The sequence below is a fragment of the Myxocyprinus asiaticus genome, chromosome 22, assembly GCF_019703515.2.
Source record: "Myxocyprinus asiaticus isolate MX2 ecotype Aquarium Trade chromosome 22, UBuf_Myxa_2, whole genome shotgun sequence".
NCBI lineage: Eukaryota > Metazoa > Chordata > Actinopteri > Cypriniformes > Catostomidae > Myxocyprinus > Myxocyprinus asiaticus.
Window position 1 is genome coordinate 46,037,997 of NC_059365.1, and position 17,422 is coordinate 46,055,418.

Consider the following 17,422-nt stretch of genomic DNA (forward strand, 5'->3'; position numbering starts at 1 on the left):
ATTTGAAATTACTGTACATTAAAAAAAATAAAATAATAATAATTCACAAGGAAAAACATCATATAATGTGTAGTTGTAGTGCTTTCAATATAGCAAAGGGTGAATATAATTTAAAAATCACTCCTTTTTGTTTTTATTTGCATTTTTCATACTGTCCCAACTTTTTAAGAATTGGGGTTGCAAATGAACACTAACCAAGATTAACAGATGCTTTAAAAAAATGGTTTATTATTGTCCATTGAAAAGTGTTAAAATAAGGTTGTATATGTTACATATACAATTATACATTGCATACTGTGCATTTTACATTACACAGCATATACTGTGTACACACCCATTTTTCAACCCCTAGTTCGCTTTCAAATGTGGCGTCCCCCCATGGCTCTGACACAGTTCAAACACTACAAATAATCACAACTCATATTTCATAGGTCATTCGGTCCTAAGGGAGTTGGAGCTTCTTCCCATGAGTTTTTGCTGTCTACACACAAATATCTGCTTATCTCTGTATTCCCTTTCTCATGCTCTCTGCAGTGAGGTCAAGATGTGATCTCTACAGTTTGATGAACCTCTATAGAGCTTTATTTTAATTAAAAACACTGAATTCTAGTACTTTATTCCAGGGTTTCCAAGTTAGCATTTACAAAATTTGAGATTATTTTTGTTTCATTCTGCTTTCTAAAGACTGTTTGGAAATCATGAGATCAGTCTTGATTATTTTATTGACAGCAGTTGTGTTGTATCTCACTAGGGAGTTTCTTCTCAACACTGTCGCCTTTAGCTTTCTCACCGAGGGTTGAAAGGCACACTGTAAGGTTATAAGGAAGGTTCTCTCTAAAGCTGCTTTGGAACAATATTTTTTATATTGTGTGCATTAAAAAACTTTGATTTTCAGGTTTATCCATATAACTTTACTTTAATAGTGGATACACTTCCAAGGGTTTGTTGTGAAATCTTTGCTGATTTTGATAAAGTAACAGTGAAGTTTCTCATATTTCAAAATGAGTATTTACTGAATTGAAACAACATGTGCTTTCATATTTGGTGCATTTATAGACAAATCGTGTTGAAAATGCATGAATCAAATATGATACGACAGGCTTTTGAGGTATATCTTTCAATCACCATTACATTCATGCCCACCACAAAAAACAAAACAAAAACACACAGAGCTTTGAAAATACATATAATTTTTATAAGCTTTATTTAAAGTGTGAAATTATATTTATGTATTTTTATATATGCAGCCTTCTCTGTCATTATAAAGATCTCTTTGTTTTACATTACAAGCTATCATGATGTCATCTATCTATAACCTCCTGAGACCCAGCAAAATATGTAAATAAATAAAAAGTATATTTTTATATATTTTAACATTTGATTCATTTTTCTATTTAATGTGCTGAATTGTAATGTCATAATTTTTTAAAGACCATGGACAGGAAGTTGTCATGGCCAAAGACCCAAACATTTGGTATCTCTAAAAAGCCCAGAGTCCTCTTACACCAAGATTTACAGCTGTGGTATGTATGGGCTAAGAAAAACTTAAATAACAAAAGTCCTAAACCAAAATTATTTTCTGGGTCTCAGAAGGATAATGGCCTTTAAAGCCCGATGTATCAAATATGATACCAAAAAAATCACATATTAAATGTATTATTATTATTATGTCATATATCAGGCTTTATAGGGTTAAACTAAACAAAAGCAAAAAAAAAAGTTTAAAAAAAAATGTAAAAGCTAATTATATTTATTTAGCAAATAATTTGATGTAAAGACATGTTGTCTTTTTAATACTATAATTATTTTCCTCACACAATAAATGGGTTTTTATACTTATACTTGTTATACCTCACAAGGGCATCTACATAACTGGGGGTCCTTGACATAAGTTTGAAAACTTTTTTTCCTAATGATCACTTTTATCACCGTATATTTTGTTGAGATATGCAATTTTTTAAATTTTATTTTTTAAATACCAAAGTAATAAAAAGATTGTTTATTGCAAATATTTTAACATCATATAGTTTTTATTATCTTTTTTTTTTTTTTTTAATCATTTTTATTATTTACATTTTTTCATGATTCTAGAGTTGTGATGAAGTTTCAGTCTCTGTATGAGAAAGTTGAGCAGACAGCCGTGAATCACTCAGAAGTCTGGTCCTTCCTTCTTCAGGTTTTTGTAGTCTGTGTTAATGGCCACAAACTAAATGACATTGGAGAGAAAAACATCATTAAGTATTTGAATATTTATCATGGTTATTATATAACAGATGCTGTCTTTACTCTTGGTGACTGAGTGAATCATTTTGTCATATTGAACAGGAACAACTGTGTCTCCCATTCACTGCAACCTGACTTTGAACAGAGGTGATTTTAGGGTCAGTGAAAATTTGGGGCTTAGCCCAGACCTTTTTGGATGTACACTACCGGTCAAAACTTTTGAAACACTTGACTGAAATGTTTCTCCTGATCTTAAAATTCTTTTGATCTGAAGGCGTATGCTTAAATGTTTGAAATTAGTTTTGTAGAAAAAAATATAATTGTGCCACCATATTAATTTACACTGAACAAAAATATAAACGTAACATGTAAAGTGTTGGTCCCATGTTTCATGAGCTGAAATAAAAGATCCCAGAAATTTTCCATACTCATTGATTAGATTAGATTAGGGCCTAATTAATTTATTTCAATTGACTGATTTCCTTAATTGAATTGTAAGTCAGTAAAATCTTTGAAATTGTTGCATGTTGCGTTTATATTTTTGTTCAGTATATTTCATTATAAAACTCAAATAAAAAATAAAATAAAATAAAAAGTTTTTGAAATTAATGACTTGGACCAAATAATAAAGAAAAGTAGCCAATAAGTGCCCAACATAGATGGGAACTCCAATACTGTTTTAAAAGCATCCCAGGGTGATACCTCAAGAAGTTGGTTGAGAAAATGTCTGCAAATTCTAGACAAAGGGTGACTACTTTGAAGATGCTAAAATATAACACAGTTTTGATTTATTTTGGATTTTGTTTAGTCACAACATAATTCCCATAGTTCCATTTATGTCATTCTATAGTTTTGATGAATTTACTATTATTCTAAAATGTGAAAAACAAAAATTATAATAAAGAATGAGTAAGTGTTTCAAAACTTTTGACCGGTAGTGTATACGGGGCCATCTTTTGATTATAATATAATACACTATATTATTAAAGTCTAACTGTTCTGTGACATCTGTGAGGCATTATTGGTATAAAGTAAATCTTTAATTCTTTATAGGTCACATATAAATCAAATCAAATCAAATCACTTTTATTGTCACACAGCCATATACACAAGTGCAATGGTGTGTGAAATTCTTGGGTGCAGTTCCGATCAACATAGCAGTCGCGACAGTGATGAGACATATACCAATTTACAATAACATCAAATTAACACAACACAATTTAAAGTCTAATATACACATAATTACACACAACACAATATACAAATAATAACATACACTGTACAGTATACAATACACACAATATAGATACACATTATTCAATAAAAAAAAGTATATATAGTATATATAGAATGTACAGTAGGTTGTATTGTACTGTATTGACATTCAGGCTGTCGGTTGATAGTAAGTTGTTAAGAGAGAATATAATATAATAATAATATAATTTATGACAGTCCGGTGTGAGATATAAGAGTAATAAAGCGCAGTGCTGATCTTTGATCGTGGGAGATCAAGAGTTCAAAAGTCTGATTGCTTGGGGGAAGAAGCTATCATGGAGTCGGCTGGTGCGGGTCCTGATGCTGCGATACCGCCTGCCTGATGGTAGCAGTGAGAACAGCCCATGGCTCGGGTGGCTGGAGTCTCTGATGATCCTCCGAGCTTTTTTCACACACCGCCTGGTATATATGTCCTGGAGGGAGGGAAGCTCACCTCCGATGATGTGTCTGGCAGTTCGCACCACCCTTTGCAGGGCTTTGCGGTTGTGGGCTGTGCTATTGCCATACCAGGTGGAGATGCAGCCAGTCAGGATGCTCTCTACAGTGCAGGTGTAGAACCGTGTGAGGATAAGGCGGATCATTCCAAACTTCCTCAGCCATCTCAGGAAGAAGAGGCGCTGATGAGCCTTCTTCACAACGACTTCAGTGTGGATGGACCATGTGAGATCCTCAGTGATGTGGACACCCAGGAACTTGAAGCTGCTGACTCTCTCCACTGGTGCTCCATTGGTGGTGATGGGACTGTGTTCTCTGTCTTTTCTTCTGAAGTCCACCACAAGCTCCTTTGTCTTACTGACGTTGAGGGAGAGGTTGTGCTCCTGACACCAGTGTGTCAGAGTGTGCACCTCCTCTCTGTAGGCTGTTTCATCATTGTCAGTGATCAGACCTACCACCGTCGTGTCATCAGCAAACTTAATGATGGCATTGGAGCTATGTGTTGCCACACAGTCATTTGTGTACAAGGAATACAAGAGTGGGCTGAGAACACAGCCCTGTGGGGCTCCATGGGTTCAGTGGCTGAATCTGGAATCTCCACAGACATCCAAGTTTCTGTAAGGCAGATAATGCAGCAGTCCCTCGTCTCTCATTGGAAAGAGATCCGCGCTTTCAGCTCGCAGAGCTTGTTATCCAGAGACTGAACATTTGCCAATAGAATATTGGGTAGCGGGGGTCGATTTGCGTGGTGTCTTACTCTGATGAGAACGCCGGCTCTGTTTCCCCTTTTCCTCCTGCGTTTCCGCGGCTGTGCAGCACAGACAAAGGGCTCCACTTGCGTGTTTGTAAACAGCGGGTCGGCATTGAGGAATTTGAAGTCCGGTTTACGGTGTGTAATTGCTGAACCAATGTCCAAAAGTGTTTGTCTGTCGTAGACAATAAGACAGACAACATCCAAGACAAAAAACATAATAATTGTAAACAAAACAAAAAAAAACACTACCATGTTGTGTCGGAGCTCGGAACACAGCAGCCATACTCGGTGCCATCTTGAGTCATAAATTCCTATAGGTCACCTAACTTACAGCCACAGCTGTAAATCTTGGTGTATCTTAAGAGGACTCTGGGCTGTTTAGCGATACCAAATGTTTGGGACTTTGGCCATGACAATTTCCTGTCCTTGGTCTTTAAAAAATTATGTCATTACAATTCAGCACATTAAATCAAACATGAATCAAATGTTAAAATATGTCTCTGCTTCAGAAAAATTCAAAGATCTGGTGCCGTATGCATAAAACTTCTCAGAAATGCTCTTAAGAATAGTCTTAAGCTTTGACTTAAGTTTTATAATGAAGCTAAAAGCAACTTTCAGCAAAGTTTAAGCCTGATTCTTAAGTGCTGACTGAGCTGACACTTAAGTGTTGTAAAATAAGGACTACAGTGATGTCGACCCAAAATGGCCACCCTCAAACTCTGAATCAGCCAGTAGTGTGCCTTCAAGGGTATTACATCATTCATTCATGATTTAATACAACACATTATAAAACAGCTTTATAAAACACCTGTTGCACTGGTTTCGGTAACTGCAGTGGTTTCTGACATGTGATCCAAAGCACATATTTTATTGGTCAGGTCATTTCATTGCCTGGCAAAGAAGAAAAAATTTACACACTCGCTATAAAAAAAAAAAAAAAGCCTTGCTTTGTCGGAGTGCGATTCAGAGTGAATGTTCGCTCCGGGATCGCATTAGGAATCAATTGTTTCAATTCAAAATGTTAATCTGTGTGAGAAATTGTGACAAAAATTCGCATTTAGTGTGCAAAGGCCTTAATGCGTGTCATCAGTGGGTATTCTATATATTCTCAGATCTCAAACTGTCTGTTTTCCAACAATGACAGCATGATGTACAGCATGATTCAAATTAATACCTGCCTTTCAGTCGTATTAATTTGCTTTCGCAGCTTCTGTTTCTAAAATGACTTTCTGGCTTGATAAATCACTTTGCTGGATGAGTACAATTTGATTTATTTACATCAACACCATCCTATATTTTGTGGATTTGCAGGCACGACTCTAAATTGCACATTTCAGGGAAACATGCAAAAATTGCCAACAAAAGCTTTTTTCTCAAAAATCATCCTCAGACGACTTGTGTGAGCTCAGACCTTTTTTGCATGTGCTAACAAGTTTGCACATTTTTTTATGTACAAACCTTTTGTAAATCAGGGCCTATGAGAGGTATGGTAGTCTGCCATTCCAAACTCAGTCCGTGTTTCAGTTGAGCAGACATTAACATGAATGACTTCTTTACGGCATCTGTGCTATGTGTGATTAGAATTCAATTATTCTTTTTTGTTGTTTTAGATCAACAATTGACTGTACACAATAGAAATGTTATTAAAAGAGTAGGAATGCACCGTTCAGGATTTTACAGCCAATAAAGATCATAGATTTTCTTTTCAATCTGACCGGCCAATCCCCATCACAATCATTCAACATTTTCTAAGGAGCTCTGTCATAACTGGTTATTTTATGACTTCTTTCTGCTATTTTGCTTTCTGCACTGTCACTGTTAACTGAATTTTCCTGTTGATAATACCATAGCTGTTGCCTAGCTATTACTGACAAAAACTGTAGGTTGGTTAAATGATAATCAAATAAATGAAAAAAAAAAATAATAAAACAAAAAATTTGAATAGGCCAGAAAAAACAAGAAGACTTGTTTTTACACAAAATAAACTCATAGGTGTAATTAAACTTAATGTGAGTTTTATTTATTCATTGTCATTATTTCAATTATTGTTATTCAATATTATATTTTATTTAATAATTAATTTTATTATTGTATCTAAATGTTGCATATTGAATTGTATTAGTTTTAACTACGTCCCCATCCTTTTCATTTTGTTGGATGTTGATAATATTAGTTCCTCTTTCACTTGTTCCCACTGAAGTTTTAATGAGGGGAACATGCTCTTTGTGATGGAAGAACAATTGCAACTGTTAAAGGAATATTTCGGGTTCAATACAAGTTAAACTCGATCGACAGCCTTTGTGGCATGATGTTGATTAGCACAAAAATGTATTTCGACAGCCCTCCATTTCTTTACAAAAAGCAAAAATCTGTGTTTACAGTGAGACACTTACAGTGAGGGGTGGTGTTAGCTAGAGCGTGGGAATATCATAACACCTGACCAAACATATGGCATAAACATATCCTGTTCAACAGCGGGAGGGAGGAAGAGGAAGCGGAGGTCAAAGATGCAAAACACCTGTTGGATTTAAATCATAGGGTCATAAATCATATTTTGACATTCGGTATGTAATATTTTCTTCTAATATAGTATTACAGTTGTCTTTTGAAATGAATGTCTCTGCATGATGCTTTGTTTAATAATTTAGTATAATCTGTAGGAAAATATTGTTTATTCATCGGCTATATGTTGGTACATTAAACAATTTTAATATCATTAACACAAATGTATATTTATATTTTTCTTCCATGAACTCATTAAGTGGAAAACATTACTTGATTATTTTAAACTTGCAGAAACCATGTTTGATAAGCAGTATACATGTTCTAAGGCCATGTTCTAAGGTGTGTCCCAGCCTGACTGTACAATTACCCCTTAGTCTACATACTTTAGCTGTCAGAACAGCTAAAATCACTTATAATAGTCATGATAACATAATATTCAGCAAATCAGTCTGATAATTGCAATCATGCCTTATATTGGTGTGAGGGAAAAGAATCCCATCACACTGAATTTATTTCTGCAGCAGATGTGCATGTTAGAGGTGAGATTCCACATGCTTCTCATATCTTGTCACTGAATAGCTTGTATTTTTCTTCCTTGAACCTTTATTCAAATAGCTGGGGGACAAAATATCAGATGTAAAATTTTTGCTTTAATTTGAAGTGAAAAAATAAATAAATAAACACCCACACAAACTTTCTTTGAAAATAACTAGATCTATTTGATATTTATTTACATTTCCACATGATAATGAATAAGTAACTACAGTAACCAGGATTTGTTTTCCCCCATGGTAATTCATGCCCTATAGATAATCAATGCCAACTGTATGCAAGAGTTTGGATATAATCTTATTAAGGATTCCAGTCTTAGCTGTCTGTGGAGTTAAATTAATGCTTGAAACTTTCATTCTCATTTTTATAGAGAGGTCAGTGTTTGAAATCACAGAGGATGCTTTTTTTATCATTGCATTTTTGTCAGGTAACATTTAGAGTTAGATAATATTTAAAGCTTTGAGTTGCTTGAAAAAGATGATTAAGGTACCTTGAAAATGCTTGAATTTCACTCTTAAAAATCTATACAAACGCTGATTTCAGCTCGTTCCTCTCTTTCTTTAAACCTGACAAAAATTGGCCCCATTCACTTCCATCGTAAGTGTCTCAATGTAACCTCCATTTTTGCTTTTTTTAAAGGCAGAAATGTGGAGCTTATAATTTTATAAAAAGCAACGAAACATTCCTTCTTCTGGTAAAATGTAATTATTATTTGAGCTGTTGTTTAAATTGTCTTTTTTATGATCGTTTTAGGGTTTCGGTATTTATGGTGTAACATTATGGAAACAAAGTTGTAAAATTGGATATAACTTTACCCAGAAAAGGTTAGTAAGCGATTTGATCATACTTAAATCACGTTAACACACATATTGTGTACATCTTGTGGCTATACTTTTGAAACAGTGAGTATTTTAACATTTACGGATTGGCTCCATTCACTTCCATTGTAACCCATATATAAATGCACCACTATACAGACAACCACAAACTTTTAACATGGTTTATTCTGATTATTATTCATGATAAATACGTTTTCATAATAATACGCAATAAATTTGTCAAATCACAGTAACAAATGGCCTTTCATGGCTTATTGCATATTAACCCAGTATGTGAATGTGTTGTTTATATGGTTATTACAGTTTTTTTCGATTGCTAACAAACATTGTTCAGTACTGAAGCCACATTTTCAAAACTCTTCACACATTCAGCAAAACAGAAGTCTATGCGGACCAAACTGTGAATCATTTTTCATGGCTTCCAGACAAAATGCATTCAATGACCACATTTTTCAAAATCCACGAACACTTTTGTCATTCATACTCCACAGCCTGCAAAACACTTTATATTTTCAGCTCATTTTTCAAATGCTATCACACTGCTTTCAAAACTGATAAAAACACATTCAAAACAGAATGATGGCGATAAGGGCCACAATTATTGACCATGTTGTAAACCATGGTCTCTCTTTGAGAGAGGCTGGTCTAAGGGTGCAACCAAATCTGCACTGTTCAACAGTTGCATCAATAGTACGAATTTTCCGGCAAAACAACAGGTGACATTAGCATCCTTTGATGATAACTGAACTACATATTACAGTACAATACAATATGTCTAAATTTTTACATGGACTGACATTTTGAAACCTATTACAATTCAGTAATTGTTGTGTTTTAGGATCCAAAGGTTGCCTCCGAGAGGAGGGAGAGGCAGAATCTTTTCAGATGTGCAGGAAATTGCCATTGTTGCCATGGTAATTGCCAACAATGCAATAAAACTGTGGGAAATTCGGGACAGAGTGCTGGCAGACAATTTCACTTTTGGAAATGTGAATTTGGTCAGCACAACGACAATTGCCAGAGTCCTAGAGAAACATAAAATAAGGATGAAGCAATTGTACACTATACCCTTTGAGAGAAACAGTGAACGTGTAAAAGAACTCCGGTATCAGTATGTCCAGGTAAGATGTCTGTTCATTAACCAAATAGGGTACATACACAGTTAAGCATAATGTAAATTACTGTAAAACTGTCTGTAATTTAGAGGGTAATGGAGATGGAAACCAGCCGAACTCCACATACTTTTATCTTTGTGGATGAAGCTGGATTCAACCTGGCAAAAACACGCCGCGGGGGAAGAAATGTGATTGGACGGATAGCAACTGTGGATGTCCCAGGCCAGAGAGGAGCTAACATCATGATGTGTGCAGCACTGTCCAGTGATGGTTTGCTGTTACACAAACCACTCATTGGCCCCTACAATACAGAGAGGCTTATTTCTTTTCTGGATGACCTGCATAATCGACTTGTGCCAGCAGAGGAGAGAAGGCGAGGGGCATCAAACTCCCCTACCTTCGTTGTTGTGTGGGATAATGTGGCATTCCACCACTCTGCTGCAGTCACAGTCTGGTTTGCTGCACATCCCATGATGTCAGTGTTATTCCTGCCTCCATACTCTCCTTTCTTAAACCCCATAGAGGAGTTTTTCTCTGTGTGGAGGTGGAAGGTTTATGGCCACCACCCACATGACCAGATGACTTTACTGGAGGCAATGAATGCGGGGTGTGGAGACATTTCTCCTGAAGATTGCCAGGGTTGGAGTAGACATTCCAGAAGGTACTTTCCAAGATGCATTGCCAGAGAAGACATCAGATGTGATGTTGATGAGAACTTGTGGCCAAATGCAAGAGAGAGGGAGGACTAGAACCCTCACAGTACTTTACAATCAGTGATTAGACTACACATGTTGTTGATGTGTTGACTTTTTTTTATTATTATCATTGCAGCCCTGGAATTTCAGGAGTTTTTTTTTTTTTTTTCTTCTTCACCTTTTTATTTTCACAAATAAAGTACTATATTCAAAGAAAACAAATTGCAGCTTTTCTGATTAATTCTTGTTACATATGCTTTAGTACATTATAGAATAACACCTTTTCACTTTATAATGAAATGCTGATTTATGTGAAAAATCATTCAAACTTTAAAAATAAAAGTTAATAATTTATGTAATGCTCCCTGTTGTTAGTGTTTTTTAGGTCAGTGTGTTATGAAATGTATGTTTTCTGAATGAGAATTGTTGCCAGTGTTATGGTAGAACGAGCTTATTTTGAGACATAAATGAAGTGTTTTGTTTGTTTGAGTGAGTTTTGGAGGTGAGATTAACTGTTTAGCCAAGATTCATGTTGGTAATGCAGACTGTATGAAGAGTTTTGAAAATGTGGCTTCAGTACTGAACAATGCTTGTTAGCAATTGAAAAAAACTGTAACATGCTAACGTTTCACTCTGTACCTTGTACTGGTAGTTTGGACTGAGCTGATTCCAGGGTTCAGGGTTAATGCTCTTGTTCCAGCTGCAGATTTAGAAGAAGTGAGCCATCAGATAAAGAAAATGCTATTTAAATTACAGCACTGTTTATATACTTAGTCTATCAATAATATCTTTATAATAATATCAGCTTTACGTTATAATAATCTATATAGAGTGGAAATCATGTTCTTACGTGACATGAGGTCCTCTTGCGAGACGAAACAAATACAGGAACGCTCCACCCATTCCCAGACAGATGAAGAAAAACTGTGGGATGAGCTGCAATAACATCATGATTTGCTTTTTTGAGAAGTGTTGTAATATTTAGGGTCAGATGCACCATTATAGGTATTTGATGAAAATATTTGAGATCAGAATAAACATGATGATATTAGAAATTGTTAGGCCAGTAATCCAGTTGATTGAAGTGTTCAAATATATTTTATGTTGTCAGATTATTATAGAGTACATGGCAACAACAATCTAGTATTTTTGTATTGTTTTCCAATAAAAATATCTAAACATTCTTGAAACAAGAATACATTTATTTGAGAAGCAAAATGATGCAAGATATTTTCTTGTTTTCAGTAACGTTTATGCTTATAACATGAAAAAAAAGAAAAAAAAAAGTTTGCCAGTGGGGTAAAAAACAAACAAAAAACAAAACTTAATTTAATGAAGAACAAGTTCATTTTTTAACTGCATTGGCAATTTTCTTTTTTTTTTCAAGCATAACCCCCACAAATGTTTGTTTATATTTCTCTGAAAGCAAGACTTAATACCGTATGTCATTGTGCTTCTTAAGTAATTTTTCTTGTTTTAATTATTTTTAGATATTTTTATAGGGTTTTACAGTTTTTCTGAATTGCTAAAACACTAAACCCCATTCTCTGAACCAAATGCTCAGTTGTTCTAAACCCATTTGTCGAATCAATCACTCTTTTTGCAAAACTCTAAACACATTCTCACTAACATACATTTCGCACTGTGATGCACTTGTGTTGCAAAAGGTAAACACAGGCAGCAAAAATTAAATACAACTACAACATAGTTGTCATCGCTTACAATGACTCAAAATTGTTCACACTTGTTTCTAATGATGTGAAAACGTGATGCTGAGGCAGAATGAATCTCTGATTGACTTTAATTTTGCAGTTGCACAACATTTTTAAGTGTACCGTAATGTGCTTTTCAATTACAGTTTTCTTTGTTCTTTTGGGCTTTTGCAGTTGGACTACTGTGTTTTTACATTATGCAAGTGCTGAATATACAGACAGTCAATACTTTATTACTTGCAGTACTTACAGTATACAATATATTCACTATACTACTGTAAATTGTGATTACTGCTTTTTTTTTTTTGTTGTTTTTTTTTTTACAGTAATTGCAAAATGCACTTACTATACAATAAAAAACAAATTCTGTAACTACATGCCCTGGATGCTGTGTTCTCCATTTTCTGATGTAGTGTCTAATAATTGCTCTGTATTGTTTATATATTGACTGGCTGTGTGTATGATCTGAAAGCGTTGTTTGATTCTGAGCACAGATTAAATAGTTTTAAGGCGATTGTTTGATTTTGCCAGAAGAGTCAGGGGTTTTGTGAATGTAGTTTGAAGATTTGGTTTTGTGTTTAAAGTTGTGAGAAAATGGGTGAAGGTTTCAAGAAATGTGTTTTAGCAATTCAGAAAAACTATTGCAAAAATACTCAGTAAGAAAGTGACTTTATGCAGTGTATTACAACACTACACTTTTTGTCAGAGCTGGATAAATGCTTTTTGGCTGATTTTCACATTTCTCACATTTTCACATTATACACTACACTTTTTTTGTTGTCGATTACTCTAGAAAAACTAAATGAGCTGGAAATATTTTTATATTTGAACATAAATGTTTGTTATTTATTAAACCTTTAACATAAAACTTAAAGGAATTAGAAAATAGATACTCACTCCGGGATGTTTCCTAACCTGATCTCGCACTGTGCGGAGCATCTTCAATGGAGAATTAGCAGAAAGTGTGTGTATGTGTGTGTGTGTTACAGCTGCTGAGAGAGAGAGGGAGAGAGAGAGAGAGAGAGAGAGAGGAGGTCTTTACTATAATTACATTCTGACGTGAGCAGACTTTTAGGATAATACATAAGTGTATTACACTGTAAATGGTTTTTGTTGTTTTGACAGTATTATTGCTTTATTTCCCACTGCAACTTACTGTAGATACTGTTTAAAGTATGTTGTCAATTTTGTTGTTTTTACAGTATTATTGCTGTATTTTCCACCATGCCTAAATTGTTTACAGTATGTTACTGTCAAACTGAGCTGTATTCTTTAGGAAAAAAAATAAGAGGAAAATTATTACAGTCATTTACTGTTAAACTGCATGAGAACTGGCCCAATCTTAAACCTGTACATACACAATTTAGAGGGGACATTTGTGGTATTATTCAGTAAGGAAATTGGTCCTTAATTTTTTTTTTTTTTTTTTTTTACCAAAGTGGCATTCAACTGATCACAATGTATAGTCAGGACATTAATGATGTCAAAAACAGCACCATCACTAATTGAAAAAAGTCATTTTTGATCAAATCTAGACAGGCCCCATTTCCAGCAGCCATTACTCCAACACCTTATCCTTGAGTAATCATGCTAAATTGCTAATGTGGTACTAGAAAATCACTTGCCATTATATCAAACACAGTTGAAAGCTATTTGGTTTGTTAAATTAAGCTTAACATTGTCTTTGTATTTGTTTTTGAGTTGCCACAGTATGTAATAGACTAGCATGTCTTAAGGTCAAAAATGGCAAAAAAGAAACTCATCAGTCAATCACTGTATGAAATCTTCAGTTTTTTGGCAATTTCAAGTATTGTATAGCCTAATTCCTCAAAACAAAGGTGTACACTACAGTCTTCAAAGACAAAGGACAACTGGCTCTAACAAGGACAGAAAGAGATGTGGAAGGCCCAGATGTACAACTAAACAAGAGGATAGTAAATCAGAGTCTCTAGTTTGAGAAATAGACACCTCACATGTCCTCAGTTGACAGCTTCAACACCAGTTTCATGTACAACAGTGTGGGAAAGGGGCCTGATCGTGTGTCTGTCTGTGGGAGAGGGAGAGCGGTAAGGCTCATCTCCTGGGCTGTCACTATCATTAACACCTGTCTCTTGTTATAGTGATGGTGGAGGGGGACCTGAAAAGGCAGACAAAGCGCAGCAGTCGGCAGAAAGAGAGGGACCAGTGAGAAACTGTTCCTGTGTGTGCGACAAGACTGCTTGACTCGTTTGTGTGTGTTTATTTGGCCACTGAGTGCCCTTTTATCTGAGTTTTGTGAACGACGCTGAAAAGTAATATAATACTCACGTTGACTGTTTCTGCTGCCTCCTGACTCCTCCATTTGCCCATAAAATACAAATGCTGTTTCACTGGTGCTGAAACCCAGGAATTGGAGGATAACGTCATCATGATCCCTTCACCACTGGGCAAAGTAATCAAGTCCCTTGCCAGCATCCAGCAGAACCAACATCAGGCCCTCATGGATTTATGCCTGGAGCAGGAACAGCGTTTCCAACTCCTGCTATAGGAGCCTGATCGCCAGAGAGGGGGCTGCAGCTGTGACCCCGGAGCCCACACACCCGTTACCCTCATCAAGATAGGGCCGAGCGATGATCTTGATGGCTCATTGGTCGCTTCCACCTGAGAGAGCCCCTCCCTGGTTTTGTATTGAACAGGAAGTTCTTGCCCCTATTTCACCATTGTAAAGCACTTCTATCAAACTAACTGGAGAAGTTAAGTTACACCCCGTTATCTCGCATTTGCACTCGGTATGGAGAAAAGTGTCCAGAGTGTTTAATTCGGACATTTAATTCGATCATATGGCTGAACCCCAAATTATGTATTAATAAGTCCCCTTTTGCTGGTCAGATTGTGAGGAGGGTTACTACACTCGGTGACCTATATGAGAGTAAAATGTTGAGATCCTTTGAAAATTTGGTTCAACATTTTGGGATTCCCAGATCTTAGTTCTATAGGTATTTACAGCTGCGCCACCTGCTCTGTATTGTTTTTGGGAGTGGCACAACCCCCCCCCCTCCCCAGAAAAGCAGCAGATACTCTGGGAGAGGTGACTGATGCCCCATGACCTTTTCCAAAAGCAGTAGTGTATTACTCCCTGTTAATTCAGAGTCTGGGGGATGGAGCTTTAACTTCTATCAAGAGATTATGGGAGAAAGATTTAAACTTGGTATTAGAGGAGGGAGTGTGGGCTAGGATTCTAAAAAAATATCAAGTCTGCATCTAGAGATGCAAGGGTGCGCCTTATGCAATTCAAGATTTTACACAGATTCTATTGGACCCCTTCGATTGTACAGGCTTGGTCATAAAGACACACCCACCTGCTGGCTATGTCAATCAGAAGATGGAGACACAACCAGTGTCTTTTGGGGGATGTGTTAAAATCCAAGAATTTTGGTTGAAGGTTCAGAGTTTTATGTGTTATGTATTGGGTACTCAAATTTTATTTTTCCCCAAATGCTGTATTTTAGGTGATGGAGCAGTCATCAATATAGAGAATAAGCACATAAAATTGGGTCCTAACCAGCATCATGATCGCCAGACAGATAGTTTTAAGGGGATGGAAGTCGGCTGGAGCACCCCCATTTTGGGAGTGGTGCTCGGAGATGGAGAGAGTTGCAGCTTTTGAAGAAGGGTCATCCAGAAGACTGGGGGATTTGGACTTGTTTGTGGAGAAATGGGGCAAATATCTGGAATTTTTGGAGGGCTCTCGGGGATGGACAGTGGAGAGAGAGGTGTAATGGTTAATGTAGGATTATTATATTTTTTTGTGTTTTTTTTTTTTTTGTGTGTCTATAATCATGTGACCACTGGTGTGTTGTTGGCGGTCGGGGCGGGGTGGGGTTGGGGATTGGTGTGGGGGTAATAGTGGGGGTTAAGTATTGATTCTGTTTGTATATGTTTTGCTTTTCTTTGTTTAATATATGAATCAATACAAAAAATGATAATCATAAAAAAAGATATGCAAATGTCCTCTCAGGTATTGATGGGGTGCTGGACAAAGAGTCTGCACACAAAATTTCAAGTCAATCGGTGCAACGGTCTCATAGAAAGAGCCATTTTCATATTTGTTCAAATTATAGCACCACCAAGCGGCCATTGGCTGCCAGTTTTTTTTTTTCTTTTCTTTTTTTTTTTTGTCTGTCCTCAGAATGATCCAATACATTCATATTTCAAGTTTGGTGAGGATATCTATTTCCATTCAAAAGTTATATACATTTAAGTAAAATTGGCCCCTCCTACTATGGACATTTTGGATGGGCGTGGCCATCCAGAATTGAATTTTATATATATATATATATATATATATATATATATATAAAATTCATATTTAAGCCCATGTTCTGGACTGTTTAGGCATTTCTCAAACATTATGCAAAAAAGACAACGCACAAATTGCATACAAAATGTCAACTCAATCGGAAAAGCGGTAACGTTGTTACATCCACTTTAAATATTGTCCTTGTTATAGCACCTTCAAGTGGCCGAGCCCCATTTCTTTGTATGTTCTTCCTCAGAATGAGCCCTTACGTAAGTGTGCCAAATTTCGTGGCAATATCTCATTCCGTTTAAGAGTTATAGCTTTTTAAGTAGCAGTGGCTAAGTCAACTACTTATATTTTGCACGCCGTCGACACATAAAATCGAAAGTAAAACATTTTTTTGATAATTATTCATAAATAGACTCCAGAGAATCTTGTGGCACTTGTTTCGTTGGGATTGAGCGAAAAACCTAGGACTAGTTCGCAAAAGTAGGTTTTTAAGGTAATCTCAAATATTTAATGAACAGTTTGACGGACACCCTTGGTTCTTTACTTACTTTAATTACTTGTGTTTTTTAAAACACTGCATTATATACAACCGTTAACACGCACAAAAATCGTGACTGGACTCTGAGATGGCGCCGAGTATGGCTGCTGCGTTGCGAGCTCCGACACAACATAGCAATGGTTTGTTTGTTTTGTTTACAATTCTTATGTTTTTTGTCTTGGATGTTGTCTGCCTTATTGTCTACGACAGACAAACACTTTTGGACATTGGTTCAGCGATCTCACACCGAAAACCGGACTTCACATTCCTCAATGCCGACCCGCTGTTTACAAACACGCAAGCGGAGCCCTTTGTCTGGGCAGCACGGCCGCGGAAACGCAGGAGGAAAAGGGGAAACAGAGCCGGCGTTCTCATCAGAGTAAGACGCCGCGCAAATCGACCCCCGCTACCCACTATTCTACTGGCAAATGTTCAGTCTCTGGATAACAAGCTCTGCGAGCTGAAAGCGTGGATCTCTTTCCAACGAGAGA

General features: G+C 36.2%; 1 protein-coding gene across 1 annotated transcript; it reads right to left on the minus strand.

The window, feature by feature from the left end:
- Positions 1-227: 227 nt before the first annotated feature.
- On the minus strand, positions 228-13,089 carry LOC127413438 (NADH dehydrogenase [ubiquinone] 1 alpha subcomplex subunit 4-like 2). The gene is made up of 4 exons (XM_051650599.1): positions 13,003-13,089; positions 11,244-11,329; positions 11,033-11,093; positions 228-2,206 (listed from the first exon to the last, which is right to left on the minus strand). The coding sequence occupies exons 1-4, from the start codon at positions 13,042-13,044 to the stop codon at positions 2,150-2,152; spliced, it is 246 nt and encodes an 81-aa protein (XP_051506559.1). The 5' UTR covers positions 13,045-13,089; the 3' UTR covers positions 228-2,149.
- Between the last annotated feature and the right edge of the window lie 4,333 nt (positions 13,090-17,422).